Genomic DNA, 13,222 nt, shown 5'->3' on the forward strand with positions numbered 1-13,222 from the left:
TCGTGCTATGCGTACGCCTCTACGTGGGGTCAAATCGCCACCTTTGCGTGTCGTCATTCTCTTAATCGTGGTCTCTTGACGCATTTTCGACACATCGTTGTGTAGAACAAGGCTCAAACAAAACAAAATATAAATATATATTACTTGGGGTTTAAAGGGCATGCCATTGAATGCCAGCATAGAATAAACGATGCCCTTAGAAGATCTTCACTGCCTTTCCACAGAATGTACAAATAAGCGCTCCTAGGCGACATTGCTAAACCGTAAATAGGCAACGCAACACTGCTAAACCTTTCTGGGCACTGTAATTCTCTGTCAAAAGTGGTTCCCTGAAACATGGGTGCAACACCTGAATACAGTCTCGGCACCTTGTGGAAAATCCGGTATGGAGTAGTGTATTTGGGTATGGAGCTGTGGACACATGTAGTTTTTCCTAAATCTGCTTAATTGCACGTTAGTCGCTGGACGTTCAGAGTTGTGGGCTCATCACGCTTGGTTAATCTGGTGGTTTGATGTATTGTTTCAATTCCAGGAGTCTCAGGGATAGAAACAGGGACTGGATTGGTGAATCAGTTCTGTGTGTTCACTACAGTTGTATTCAATGGTCTTCTGAATCAGTAACTGAAGTTGTATAGCTCGTAATATTACAGTGGTTTGAGTCTATATGCAGCATGAGTTTAGCTATGCAGGCTATTGGATCAACAGCCCGTTTTTGGCTGATTTATTAGAATAATTATTGGGTTTATTACCTAAATGTGCTATACTCAAGTGGCATTGGCTGCTTACAGTCTGTCTTTCAGACTCAGCACCAAACAAGACAGTTTTAAGGCTACGATTCAATGTTTTATCCAAATCTTGGAAAAGGCTCATAGTGCATGTCTTTTAGAGCTGGCAACTATCTGGCTTGTCGTACGTAGTCTGTCCTAGAAAAGCATTATTTCGAATGTGCCATAGGCAAACTAGACTATGTGACCTAACTGGTCGTTGGATGTTTCCTGAGGAGGAGTTGTAGAACCAATGATACACAGTCAAGATCATAGTTCCAGCATCAAGATTGGAGGCCCCATAAAAATACCCAAATAGGTAATATTCTACTTTAGGTATTCTAACACCAGGACACCAAACAATTGATCATCTGCCGAGTGCATGTTTTTTTTTACTCGCAATTGAAGAGGATTTCCTTCCTGGTCTGACTATGAGTGCTGACCTTGGATATGTAAATTTTTGTTGTATGAGAAGATTGTTTTGGTTGGATGCCATGTATTGCACTATGTTCGAAACTATAAGTGTAGATGCTGAAACACTATTGTAATATTTTTAGGATATGTTTACGACTCTTCTTGTACCCGTGCTACGCTGTGGTACATCGCTTAGGGAACACCTCTAGTCCAAGTAGCCTGTGCCGCACGAGTCTTCTGGCAACAGTACAAGGATTCAGTCATTGACTACTGGATAACAACGGGAATAATTCTGTTTAGATAAATAGTAGTTGTGGTGTTTTGGAATTTCCTTTTAGGTTCCTGAGATACTGGTGGTTTAGTATGAAGATAAACATTTTCTGGAAATAATCTGTTACCAGTAGCACAAGAATTACGAATGGTCTCGGAAAGCTGTAAAAATAGTCCTACTACAAGCATCTTGCTGTCTCAGTAATCTTAGACTGGTGTAATCTTGATTCTGCCGGGTTGAATTTTTATATAGAATAGCTCTTCAATTTTATCAGCTGGTGAATTGATCGAAGCATACTAAAATCAATGTGTTGTCCTACCAAAGAAATTATAACTCAATAAAAATTAGATCATCTCTATAGAATCCAGTGCTTTGAATCCAATGATTAACCTCTCAATCATAAGACTTCAACAAGTCTCCAAGTATCTCATCAATGGCATAATTCAATATCAGAACTGTTCTATGGATTCAATAATGGTTGGAGCACACTATGACACCCGTACACCCAAATATACAGGGCACAAAACCATTTCCTCTTTGGGACACCGAGAAATTTTTTTATTCCCACATCAAACGAGATGAGATGAGCTTCTTTCTTTGTTCTCTCCAAAGATGAGAGAGTAAACCGATTATATAACGGGCCAATCATCAAGAACTAGGCAGACAAAATGGGTGAAGAGATCAAGGAAAAGAAGAGAAAGTTGTCGGAGGAGGAGAAGCAGGAGAAGAAAAGATTGAAGAAGGAGAAGAAGGAGAAGTCCGAGAAGAAGGATAAGCACGAGAAGAAGGAGAAGAAGGAGAAGAAGGAAAAGAAGGAGAAGTCCGAGAAGAAGGAGAAGAAGGAAAAGAAGGACAAGGGCAAAGAATCAAAACAAGAGGACAAATCTGATGCTCTATCTGTGTCTGGCTCCTACGTCCAATCAGCAGAGCTCTCAAGTGTCCCGCAGTCAGAGGTTGATGAGTTCTTCAAGAAGAACGAAGTCACTGTTGAAGACCCACGTTCCTCTACATTACGTCCACTTCTTTCGTTCTCACACATCTCACTCTCTCCAAAGATTCAGCAAGAGATTGCCAAGTTCCCACAGCCAACACCTATCCAGGCTGTTTCATGGCCATACCTTTTGTCCAACCGTGACGTTATTGGTGTTGCTGAGACTGGTTCTGGTAAGACATTAGCCTTTGGTGTTCCAGCTGTCAACAACCTGGTGACAACTGGTAAGACAAAGGGAATCAAGGTTCTCGTCATTTCCCCTACAAGAGAGTTGGCATCTCAGATCTATGACAACTTGAAGAACTTGACAGACAAGACAAACTTGAACATTGTATGTCTCTACGGTGGTGTTCCAAAGGATCAACAACGTAAAGACCTCGTTAGAGCAAACATCGTCATTGCCACCCCAGGTAGACTCATTGATTTGATGAATGAGGGTGCTGTAGATCTCTCACAGGTCTCTTACTTGGTGTTGGATGAGGCTGATAGAATGTTGGAGAAGGGATTCGAAGAAGACATCAAGAACGTTATGAGATCTTCAACCTCACCAGACAGACAGACTCTTATGTTTACAGCCACTTGGCCAAAGGAGGTTAGAGAATTGGCCCAAGGATTCATGAAGGAACCGGTCAAAGTGTCCATCGGTGACCGTGATGAGTTGAGTGCCAACAAGAGAATCACCCAAATCGTTGAAGTTGTTGATCCAAGAGGTAAAGAGTACAAGCTTCTTGATCTCTTGAAGAAGTACCAATCTGGTTCCAAGAAGGATGACAAAGTGCTAATCTTTGCCCTTTATAAGAAAGAAGCTGCCCGTATCGAGAGAATGCTCGAGAGTAAAGGATACCACGTTGCTGCTATTCACGGTGATCTATCACAACAACAGAGAACAGCAGCTTTGGACAGTTTCAAGAAGGGAAGATCCAACCTGTTGTTGGCAACGGATGTTGCAGCTAGAGGTTTGGATATTCCAAATGTGAAGACCGTCATTAACTTGACTTTCCCGTTGACAGTTGAAGACTACGTCCATAGAATTGGTAGAACCGGTAGAGCTGGTCAAACAGGTGTGGCACATACGCTCTTCACAGAGAATGAGAAGCATTTAAGTGGTGCTCTCATCAACGTGTTGAAAGGTGCCAACCAACCAGTTCCAGACGAACTCTTAAAATTTGGTTCCCATACAAAGAAGAAGGAACACGGTGCCTACGGTGCATTCTTCAAAGATGTTGATATGACCAAGAAGCCAAAGAAGATTACCTTTGACTAGAGAACATAGCTGGACGAGGTAGTTAGTAATCCATACACGTTATTATTATTGTTAGTATTAAAAGTTTACAGATCTCTCGTCAATCCAACATTCCCACTGGTCAGTCTTGCCCTTTAGCACACTGCCACCGATGAAGTCAACGTTAGCCTCGAGTTGATCGAATTGGAATTTTGCGCCAGCATCACCGAGATCGAGCTCATCGTCATCATCTCCATCGTTATCACCGTCATTTTTTGAAACATTAGAGCTTTGAAGAGATCTATACACACCAATCTCATTCTCCATAACCTCTCTAATCTTCTTTGGCTGTCTTGCGCTGAAGGACTCGTTCTTGGTACAAGCCACTAGCACATCCACACCACCAGGTCTTCTTTCAGTCAGCACGAGAACATTGTAGAGGAATTTAGCACTCTCAGACAGTTGCTTAGGGTCAGTGGTGGAGTCAAGGCAGAAAATGAGCCCATGGATATTCGGACTCTGCTTAATCTCGTCGTATAGCATGGAACGTAGCTTGTTATGGCCCGGGAATTCAACAAGCTTGAACTCTTGTACAGAGGCACCGGAGGAAGGCAGCGGGAATTTCGTCGTCGAGTTTGGTTCCTGTGATAACACCGTCGGAACGAATCTGTGCTGGGTCAAGTGGTGAAACAGCACCGTTTTCCCACTGTTCGAAGGACCACAGATGATATACGTTGGTTGTTTGTTGGTGGCTTTACCTCCCAGTAGTGGTATTGCCACGGCACTTGACTGTCTTTGAAGGATGACGAGCACACCTGTAGCGACCAAGATGGCCACGAATGTAACCAGTAGGACGTTGGATAGTGACATTTGCCTGCTTTGACGTGTGTCCGATGGTGGAATTGCCGTCGATGTGTGAGGGAAAGTGGCCGTGGGAGCTTGTGATGAAAGCTCGAGAGTTTATATATGATGTCCGGGTGTGACGGTGTCCAGATGTTACGGTGTCCAGATGTTTAGGTGTCCGGGTGCATCTCGGCTATGTGCCAAATTCGTAACGTTGCATGTTTCTTTCTTTTTTAATCCCCGATGAGCTCACTTTTTCCTCACGAGTTCTTTCATCTTAAACGACGCCTTTTCCTCCCCTGCTCGGTGGTGCTTCATCTCGTTTTACACGGACAGGTTGTCGGTTCATTGAAGATTGCAAACGATGTCAAAGAGTAGAATCTTGTCGAGGGCCGAGATAGAGCACAGGATTGCGCTTGGTGATGCCATTGTCATCTACAATTCGCACGTTTTACGGCTGAACAATTGGATCAAGTTCCATCCAGGTGGTGACAAAGCTGTGTATCATTTGATCGGACGGGACGCCACGGACGAGATGGTTGCGTATCACTGTGATGAGACACAGGATACTTTCCTGCGTTGGAAGATTGGCGAGATTGACTACAAATGGGAGAACATGAGGCCTCCAATCCAAGGTGGTGTGTACCGGACTTTGGATGAGCAGAAGGGCACCAAAGAGGTGTTGTCGGACTCTGCAGGGAGTGATTCGACACTGACTGATGAGAAGTGCACCCGGAGTCCCATGGCTGGCGAGGTGCTGGTGGCGAAGATTGTTCCTCCAATCGAGGGCGACTTGATTCCGTCTCTTTCTACGAAAGAGGCTTACGAACGTCAGGTGATAACAGACCCTGCGAGTGTCATAACGAACTATGACCATTCGCTCGTGGAGCAAGATATCAGAAGCCTTCCAGCGTTGGATCCTGAAACACAAGAGTTTCTATCAAAGGAGTACAACAAGCTGCACGAACAAGTGATCGAAGGAGGGTTCTACCAATGTGACTATTGGGCCTATGGTCGTGAGGCACTGCGGATTGGAAGCCTCTTCACAGCCTCTTTTGTATTGCTCTATTTCAAGTGGTATTTTGTATCTGCCGTGTTCATGGGGTTGGCATGGCAGCAATTGGTGTTCATCGCTCATGATGCTGGCCATATTAGCATCACTCATAACTACCAGGTGGATAACATCATTGGAATGACGGTGGCATCGTGGATCGGTGGACTGTCACTTGGATGGTGGAAACGTAACCATAACGTTCACCACCTCATAACCAATGATCCAGTTCATGACCCGGACATCCAGCATTTACCATTTTTCGCAGTTAGCTCAAGACTCTTTGGCAACGTCTACTCAACCTATTACGACAAGTTTCTCTGGTTTGATAAGCTTGCTCAGAAGATGATTCCAATCCAAAACTACCTATACTACCCTATTCTTTGTTTTGGTCGCTTCAACTTGTATAGACTGTCCTGGGAGCATATCTTGCTAGGACTGGGACCTCGTCATGGTAAAGCTGCCTGGTTCCGTTACTATGAACTCTTCGGTTTGGCATTTTTCAACTGGTGGTTCTTCTACCTCGTTGTCTACAAATCCATCCCGGACAATTGGACAAGATTCATGTATATCATGGTCAGTCACATTACAACAATGATCGTCCATGTGCAAATCACATTGAGTCACTTTGCAATGTCGACATCGGACCTTGGTGTTCACGAGTCGTTCCCTTCAAGACAGATAAGGACCACTATGGATGTTGACTGTCCTGAATGGTTTGACTACTTCCATGGAGGGTTGCAGTTCCAGGCAATCCACCATCTGTTCCCAAGGGTCCCAAGACATAACTTCCGTAAGTTACAGCCCATGGTGATTGGCTTCTGTGACAGAGTTGGGTTGAAGTACTCGATCTATGGGTTTGTTGAAGGTAACGAGGTTGTTATCAGTAAGCTTGGTGAGATTGCAAAACAGGCAAAGATCTTGAAAGAGTGTACCAAGACTATGTCAGAGGAGGCCATAAGCGAAGGAAGATTCTTCATGGAGATAAATTAAGAACTAGATCAAGAAGAAAAGAAGAAGAAGAATACAACAAAGGCTATTTATAAACAATAAAAGTTTTCCCATTTTATCATCATCTATAGGTTATCTCTCGTTTCAATCAATTTGTTCCATCCATCAGAATCTTCCCATGACGTTCTTCCCTTTGACATGAGTGACTTTATGGTCTGCTTAGCCTTATACTTCCAGTCTTTACAGACAACATCTCCTGCTCCCAAACGACCTGGCATTTCACCAAGGGACTCATAAGCAGAACATAGATCAGCACAGGCATCAACAGTTTCATTCCAAACAGCTTCGTCTGTTTCCAAGTCTGGTAAGTGTGACTGTGCTCTGTATGCCTTCTCGTAGCACTCCAAAGAGGCCCATGGTCTCCTTCTCCAAAGCTCAACCCTTGCAATGATTCTCCAGAGCCTTGAGTTTGTATTTATCACGCCTGGTAACGTCACGGTGGTGAATTCAACACAGTTTCTCTGGAAGAACGTGAGGTTATCCTCGTGGTAATCAGAGGCAACGAGGATCTCCACCAACTTCTCAACAACAGGGATATCCACAGACCCTTCACCACTGGAGTCCTTCTTGAAGTTAACCAGTTGCTTACAGGCCCACAGAACTTCATCCCATTCACCCAATTTAGCTGCAACAACCAAGTAATTCTCCCAAAGCCTCCAATTGCGGCCTTCACTGGTACTCGTTGCTTTCTTCAGTGCACTGAAGGCCTCTTTCAGCTTGTTCAATCTCAGCAGGGAAGTTGCCAAATTGGACCAGGCATTGGCAGACGTCTCATCAATGGCAACGCACCTGGAGAATGCCTCTGCAGAGAGCTCAAACTGGGATGATTCCAGTCCCAGACAACCATAAAAGAACCAGGTATCAAAGTTCAATGGATTTATAGTCAATGCATCGTGCAAATGGTCCAATGCCGCAGATATATCCTTTGCAATGCCTGGAGCTGTAGCGTAATAGTAGAATTTACCAAGGGAAACCTTAGCCTTCCAATATCTACCAACATCCCAAGCCTTCAACCAATAGACTGGATCCTCTGTCAGATCTCCCATTATACTCATTGCCCTAGCATCATTTGGATGTTCTTGTAGTCTCTTTGCTATAATCTGTTTGGCGATGTTCTCCTCGCCAATAGATGCATGGCACAATGCAACATCTGTGTCTAATCCCAATCTTTCATAGATCTCAATGGCACTTTTAACTATACCCATTGACATGAATTTCTCAGCCAACTTAGAATCAAGTGACCATCTTGGTAGCAATGGCAATTGGAAAACGTATCTGATCCTGTTCTTCACCTCCTTCTCTTTTTCAGAATCCATAGAGTTATTTGCAGGAATATATCTGGATTTAATCTTCAATCCAATCTCCTCAATCAGAGATTGCATCTGTAGGATACCACGTTCAATGGTTCTTGCCTTATTGGTCTCTAACAACGATCTTTCCCAAAGACCACGAGAAAAGATCGTATAGTTAACACCCGTGGTTTTGGACTGGTATATTACTCGAGAAACTAAGGACATGAGTTGTTCCTCGATGAGTGGGTCACCGGAGGGTGAAGTAGCCCTGATTGTATACAATCTCAACAGCAGTTGCAAGTTATCGAAGTCAGATAAGTTCGGTGGGTTATTTGGGTCTTGAGCTTTGAGAGACTCAGGAATATCCTCCTGAACAAGTGTGTGTGGTAGAAGCTCACTGTAATCCACTGGTGTCTGGTCATCAGGTTTGAACTTCTTATAGATCTGTTGATCAGGATCTTCCTTTCCAACGTCTTCATAGAATGGTCTTTCCAAGAGCAAATCAGAGTTCAATTCAAAGTTCTCTGGTGTGTCCTCATGGTTGTATTCATGCTGTACATTGTTGAAGTAGTTCGATTTAGCCAATATCAGCAGCGAAGAATGTGCAACCTGTTGGAATTTAGTTCTCTTAGCCCTCGCACCCGTGAGTACGAACTCAAACTTTGTCAATTGTTGAGCTTGGACAAGCTCTTGAGGTGCTAAATGTTCCAAGTTGCACTCAACAAGGGTCTTAGCCTTCTCTAAGTGGAACATTACAGTCAAGTCCTTAGCGATCTTCCCAGGTAAAGATGGAATCAAGGGCTTAAGCAGGCTTTCATCCAATAAGGTAGAACACACGGTGATATGAGGCCCTGAGAGCTCATGGTACAACGAGCATTGGACCAGTAATGCTCTACATCTCCACCAGTTCACAACACAGCCGAACGAGTCTGTAGGGACCGAGGACATAGCATAGTCCTCTGGTTGTAGTTGATCCAAGAGTAAAGAGTTTTGAGTGGAGCTCAACACTTCCAGCAAGTGCAGTGACAACAAGAGCCAAAAGGAATCCTCTGAGAGCTCATATGCTGGCTGACCATAGGAACCAAGTGCTTCAACGCTTCCATCGGTCTGAGAAAAGACTGCAGTCGCAACAAGTGGACATTGTGGGCCGGTATAGTTATTTTGAACAAAGATCAACAACGATGCAATCGCAATCAACAGGGAGGTTTCCTTATCCCTGTTAGACAAATCCACCGCCAACTTTCTCGTCCTCTCATTCAAGGCACCGTCTGAGTTCAAGAAATTGACCGTCTGGTCCAAAAGCTGCTTCACCTGAGTGGTTTCAAACAGGCGATGAGGTTCACAGAGTGCAAAGAACTGAAGAGCCTCGGAGCCCAGAGAAGTAACTTTTGGAAGAGTTTGGGATTCCAATGGAATGCTCAGCAGTAGCTGAGAGTGGATAAGCTCGAAATCAGCCATTGTTTGACCTCACTTGAGTGCTATTCTACGTCCTACGTTGGGGATTATTGAACGTGTGATGCTCTTCCTCTAACAAAAAATTTTCCGCGATGAGCTTCCTCGGAGGTAATAAATAATAACATAATATAATATGGTATAATATAATATAACACGGTACAGTATAATATGATGTGTATGGTGAATTCAACTATCTTCAGGATCTGTTGAGAACACTTTATCAGGGTTCATTATTCCATGAGGATCAACACTTAGCTTTATCTGTCTCATAAGTGCCACTGTATCTTCACCCAACTCCAATTGAAGATACTTGCGTTTCCCAAGTCCAATACCATGTTCACCGGTACATGTTCCTTCATTATCCAATGCTCGCTGGACGACTCTTTCACTTATGCCACTAACAACACCTTGATCCTCCGGCTTATAGACCAAGATACAATGGAAATTTCCGTCACCAACGTGTCCTAGGATCGTTGTGAAGATTCCCTTAGAGTTGATATCCTCCATGGTCTCTTCAATGACACAAGACAGCTTTGAGATGGGGACGGCGACGTCAGTTGTCCAGACTTTAGCATTCTCCCCTAGTAGAGACTTACCATGTTGAATAGTAGACCAGAATCCAACTTTACGTGCTTGCCATAGTTCTTCAGCTTCACTGGAGTCCTTAGCACAGGAAAAGGCCAATGCGTTGTTTTCCCTTCCTATTCCTTGAAGCAGCTCTAACTGATGTTGGAGCTGTGCCTGTGACGAACCACCAATCTTCATGAACAAGGTATGGTTTACTGGCCAACTTCTGTTACACTGGCCAGATTTGTTAATAACATCAATCATGTTCTCGTCCAGCAGTTCAACAGCGTTGAAAGAGACACCATGCTGGATCAACCTGGTAACCATATTTGTAGCATCGATCAATCTGGCGAATGAAACAACACCAACAGTTTCAAATCTTGGTAAATGATGCAATTTCACTGTGATCTCCGTCACTATTCCCAACGTTCCCTCACTTCCAACGAATAAGCCTGTGAGGTTGTAACCTGCGCTGGATTTCCTAGGCCTTTTCCTAGTTTTCACGACTGTTCCATCAGGCAATACCACAGTTAAACTGATAACATTATCCTTCATTGTACCATACTTTGCAGCGTTTGTACCTGAACATGAAGTACCACACATACCACCAATCTGTGCACCTGGTCCCGGATCAGGTCCGAACAATAACCCCCTAGGCTTCAAGTATTCGTTCAGATCCTGCCATCCAACACCTGGCTGTAAAGTACAATCCATATCTTGTTCGTTCAATTGAATGATTTTGTCCATCAATGACAGTGAAATGACTAGCCCGTTCCTTGTGGTGTTGAAGTTACCTTCGATTGAAGTTGCTCCTGAGACTGGCACCACAGGGACTTTATAGGAATGACAGATCTTTAAAATATCTGATACTTGCTCCGTCGATTCGGGGAACACCACCAATTGCGGCAGCTTATCTGATTGGTGAGTAGAGTAGTCATTTGAAGAACAATGCTCCAGTTCAGTCTTGTCGGTGGACCATTGGTCCTCTCTCAGAAGCGATTTAATCTTGTGATATGCCAGCTTCCTGTCTTCCCACTTAGCATACGACAACTCGTCCATATCACTGAGCCTTGTGACAGACTTTGCGGTGTAACTCCTCTCCCAATTCGAAGCGTAGTACCCACCGATTGTTCCCAACGCCAGTGCCAACGACGAATAGCCATAGTGAACCCGGTGCCTGTGCCCTCTGTAGTGGCTAGAAAGCCTCTTAAACACCAATTGAAACCTCTTCATTGCCCAATTGACTGTCCGTATACGGTACGATAACAGAGAAAGGACACTTCAAAGCAAATAACGATAACAAGATAGCACTATTAAGCATCTCCAGAAACTCGGAGAGTACTAAATCGTATTCATCGGTGGGGGTATCCAGTGGGGGTGGGGATCCATCGGCACAGGGCTCATAACGCTAGAAGGTGCATACATGTCCTCGGCATGCATCGATAAGTCCGAAGAGCCACCGAGCTCATTCATCACTACTCCAAGTTCTTAACAGTCATCCATAAATAACAATTGTTCCATTGACGAAGCTCTTTCCCTCATAAAGTCTTACAGTCCCTAATTGGAGCATGTGGACTGTTTATGGTGTCAGTCGGGCGTCCTTAAACTGTTGTTTACACACGGCTCAGGTGCAGGTGTTTGTATGACGGGAATGCACAAACACCCATAAAACCCCAATTCCGATATCTGAGCTTATAAACACCCATATCGACACCTTTTGGTAAACAAGCAGTAGATAAACCCTATAAAAAGGCTGCCAAGGTCTTGGAAAAAGTCTCCAGAGTGTAAAAATACAAGTACAATTGCCATTGACTGCTTTTGTTTCCCACTGCTCAGAGATAAAGCGACAGAAGAAACTAGTTAGAACTACACAATGAAACTATCAACACTCGCTACAGTTGCTTGCCTTGCCCTGACATCCAAAGCTGATGCTTTCGCTGATGCCTATGCCTTTGCCTTTGCTGAAGGTGATGCCGTGCCATGGGCAGATGCTGTACCAGAGGCTAATGCTGTTGCCCAGGCTTATGCTGAGGCATACGCTGAAGCTTTGGCAATTGCTCACCCAGACCCACAAGCTTACGCCCTCGCTGCTTCTGAGGATGACTGTGCTACATTCAGTTGTCACGCTGCATGTGGTTACCTGATTTTGGATGCACAAGCTTGTTCAATTAACGAAACTGATACCTACTCCGGTCCTTATAATACCACTTGTCTCTGTTCTGATGGTTCCAACTTCTTGGAGCGTTATCCATCTTGTATGGAGTGTGGTTGGACCTTGTGGAAATACTATGGTGTTTACGTCACCGAGGCTTTGGCAGCATGTTCCACACTTTCAACTGAACCAACTGGTACTTTGAGATGTTCAACGACTTTGACTGACTCATATACAAAGGATGCTAACGCTGGCTGTGCTTATGGAGGTGGCTGTACAAGCACCGAGAGTGATGGGTCTTCTGCCAGTGGTTCTGCCAGTGTTTCTGAAAGTGCATCAACAACTGACGACTCTTCCGCCTCTGGTTCAGCTTCAGCTTCTGGTTCAGGCTCTGCATCTGCTTCAGCATCTGCTTCCAGTGCTAGTGCAGCAGGTGCTGCTGTCTCTGGTGAAGCTTCTGGCTCTGCTTCTGGCTCCGCTTCTGCTAGTGCTAGTGCTTCTGAGTCTGAATCCTCTTCCACCTCAGCTTCTTCTACTGCTAACAGTGCCCAAATATTGGCAGCTGGTTCCTCCCTTTTCGGTATTTTTGCCTTGGCCTTGTTCATCTAATTCTAAATTCTAATTAGTGGTGTCGAAATGGTCATTCAAGTGGGCTTTTCGACTACTAATATTAATGGTTTTAAACATTATATCATGTACGTTGTAGAGTGATTCATGCAAGTTAATCTGTCAGTTGAACATCATGCAGAGAATCAAAATTAACTATTCAGAAGATATATCCATTACTACAAGATACATCTCTGAATACTGCACAGGGTACTTCTCTAGACGATAGCATCGTGCCTTGTGACGATTCTAGAGCTGCGACTTGAAGCTGTTGTTTTCTCCAGATGCCAACTTCTACTATTGAGCCCAGAGATGGAGCACGGGACAGGTTTACATGGGAGCTTGGGATGTTGGAATTCTTTGTCACAAGTTAAATAAGCAAACATGCATACTTGTAGCTCTATTCCAAGCAGTAGGAGCAACAAATACAGTAGTAAGCACCACATGTATGCCTGAACTTGGCAAATATGGTAAACGTGAACCGATATCTGAATTCAAGACCTTCAATTGAACCCTTAGACTTGCACCCAAAAATGGAGACTTTTACTATAAAAAGACGGTACCTTCTACAGTATTTCACAAG

The 13,222-nt window shown here is 44.1% G+C and overlaps 6 protein-coding genes across 6 annotated transcripts; 3 read left to right on the forward strand and 3 right to left on the reverse strand.

Moving 5' to 3' along the window:
• Positions 1–2,117: 2,117 nt before the first annotated feature.
• Positions 2,118–3,704, forward strand: DBP3 (RNA-dependent ATPase DBP3; the record flags this gene model as incomplete). Its single annotated transcript, XM_020212868.1, has 1 exon — positions 2,118–3,704. The coding sequence occupies one exon, from the start codon at positions 2,118–2,120 to the stop codon at positions 3,702–3,704; it is 1,587 nt and encodes a 528-aa protein (XP_020069355.1).
• A 57-nt stretch (positions 3,705–3,761) lies between these two features.
• Positions 3,762–4,532, reverse strand: SRP102 (Signal recognition particle receptor subunit beta; the record flags this gene model as incomplete). The annotated part of the gene is made up of 1 exon (XM_020212859.1): positions 3,762–4,532. The coding sequence occupies one exon, from the start codon at positions 4,530–4,532 to the stop codon at positions 3,762–3,764; it is 771 nt and encodes a 256-aa protein (XP_020069356.1).
• A 161-nt stretch (positions 4,533–4,693) lies between these two features.
• CYBJADRAFT_19528 (fatty acid desaturase) lies at positions 4,694–6,819 on the forward strand. Its single transcript, XM_020217549.1, has one exon. It carries the CDS (start codon positions 4,870–4,872, stop codon positions 6,547–6,549), a length of 1,680 nt encoding a protein of 559 aa, XP_020069357.1. The 5' UTR covers positions 4,694–4,869; the 3' UTR covers positions 6,550–6,819.
• On the reverse strand, positions 6,415–9,354 carry EMW1 (tetratricopeptide repeat-containing protein EMW1). Its single transcript, XM_020215450.1, has one exon. The coding sequence runs from the start codon at positions 9,315–9,317 to the stop codon at positions 6,633–6,635; it is 2,685 nt and encodes an 894-aa protein (XP_020069358.1). The 5' UTR covers positions 9,318–9,354; the 3' UTR covers positions 6,415–6,632.
• A 64-nt stretch (positions 9,355–9,418) lies between these two features.
• Positions 9,419–11,354, reverse strand: CYBJADRAFT_194732 (FAD-binding oxidoreductase; the record flags this gene model as incomplete). The annotated part of the gene is made up of 2 exons (XM_020217531.1): positions 9,419–11,067; positions 11,305–11,354. 2 exons carry the CDS (start codon positions 11,352–11,354, stop codon positions 9,501–9,503), a joined length of 1,617 nt encoding a protein of 538 aa, XP_020069359.1. The 3' UTR covers positions 9,419–9,500.
• Positions 11,355–11,393: 39 nt separating this feature from the next.
• On the forward strand, positions 11,394–12,642 carry CYBJADRAFT_185797 (uncharacterized protein; the record flags this gene model as incomplete). Its single annotated transcript, XM_020217184.1, has 1 exon — positions 11,394–12,642. The coding sequence occupies exon 1, from the start codon at positions 11,755–11,757 to the stop codon at positions 12,640–12,642; it is 888 nt and encodes a 295-aa protein (XP_020069360.1). The 5' UTR covers positions 11,394–11,754.
• Positions 12,643–13,222: the final 580 nt, after the last annotated feature.

Source organism: Cyberlindnera jadinii (genome assembly GCF_001661405.1).
Source record: "Cyberlindnera jadinii NRRL Y-1542 unplaced genomic scaffold CYBJAscaffold_11, whole genome shotgun sequence".
NCBI classification, from domain to species: Eukaryota; Fungi; Ascomycota; class Saccharomycetes; order Phaffomycetales; family Wickerhamomycetaceae; genus Williopsis; species Williopsis jadinii.

Coding starts and splice junctions, on each gene's coding strand:
- EMW1 (XM_020215450.1), bottom strand. CDS start 9,317: ATGGCTGATTTCGAGCTTATCCACTCTCAGCTACTGCTGAGCATTCCA.
- CYBJADRAFT_19528 (XM_020217549.1), top strand. CDS start 4,870: ATGTCAAAGAGTAGAATCTTGTCGAGGGCCGAGATAGAGCACAGGATT.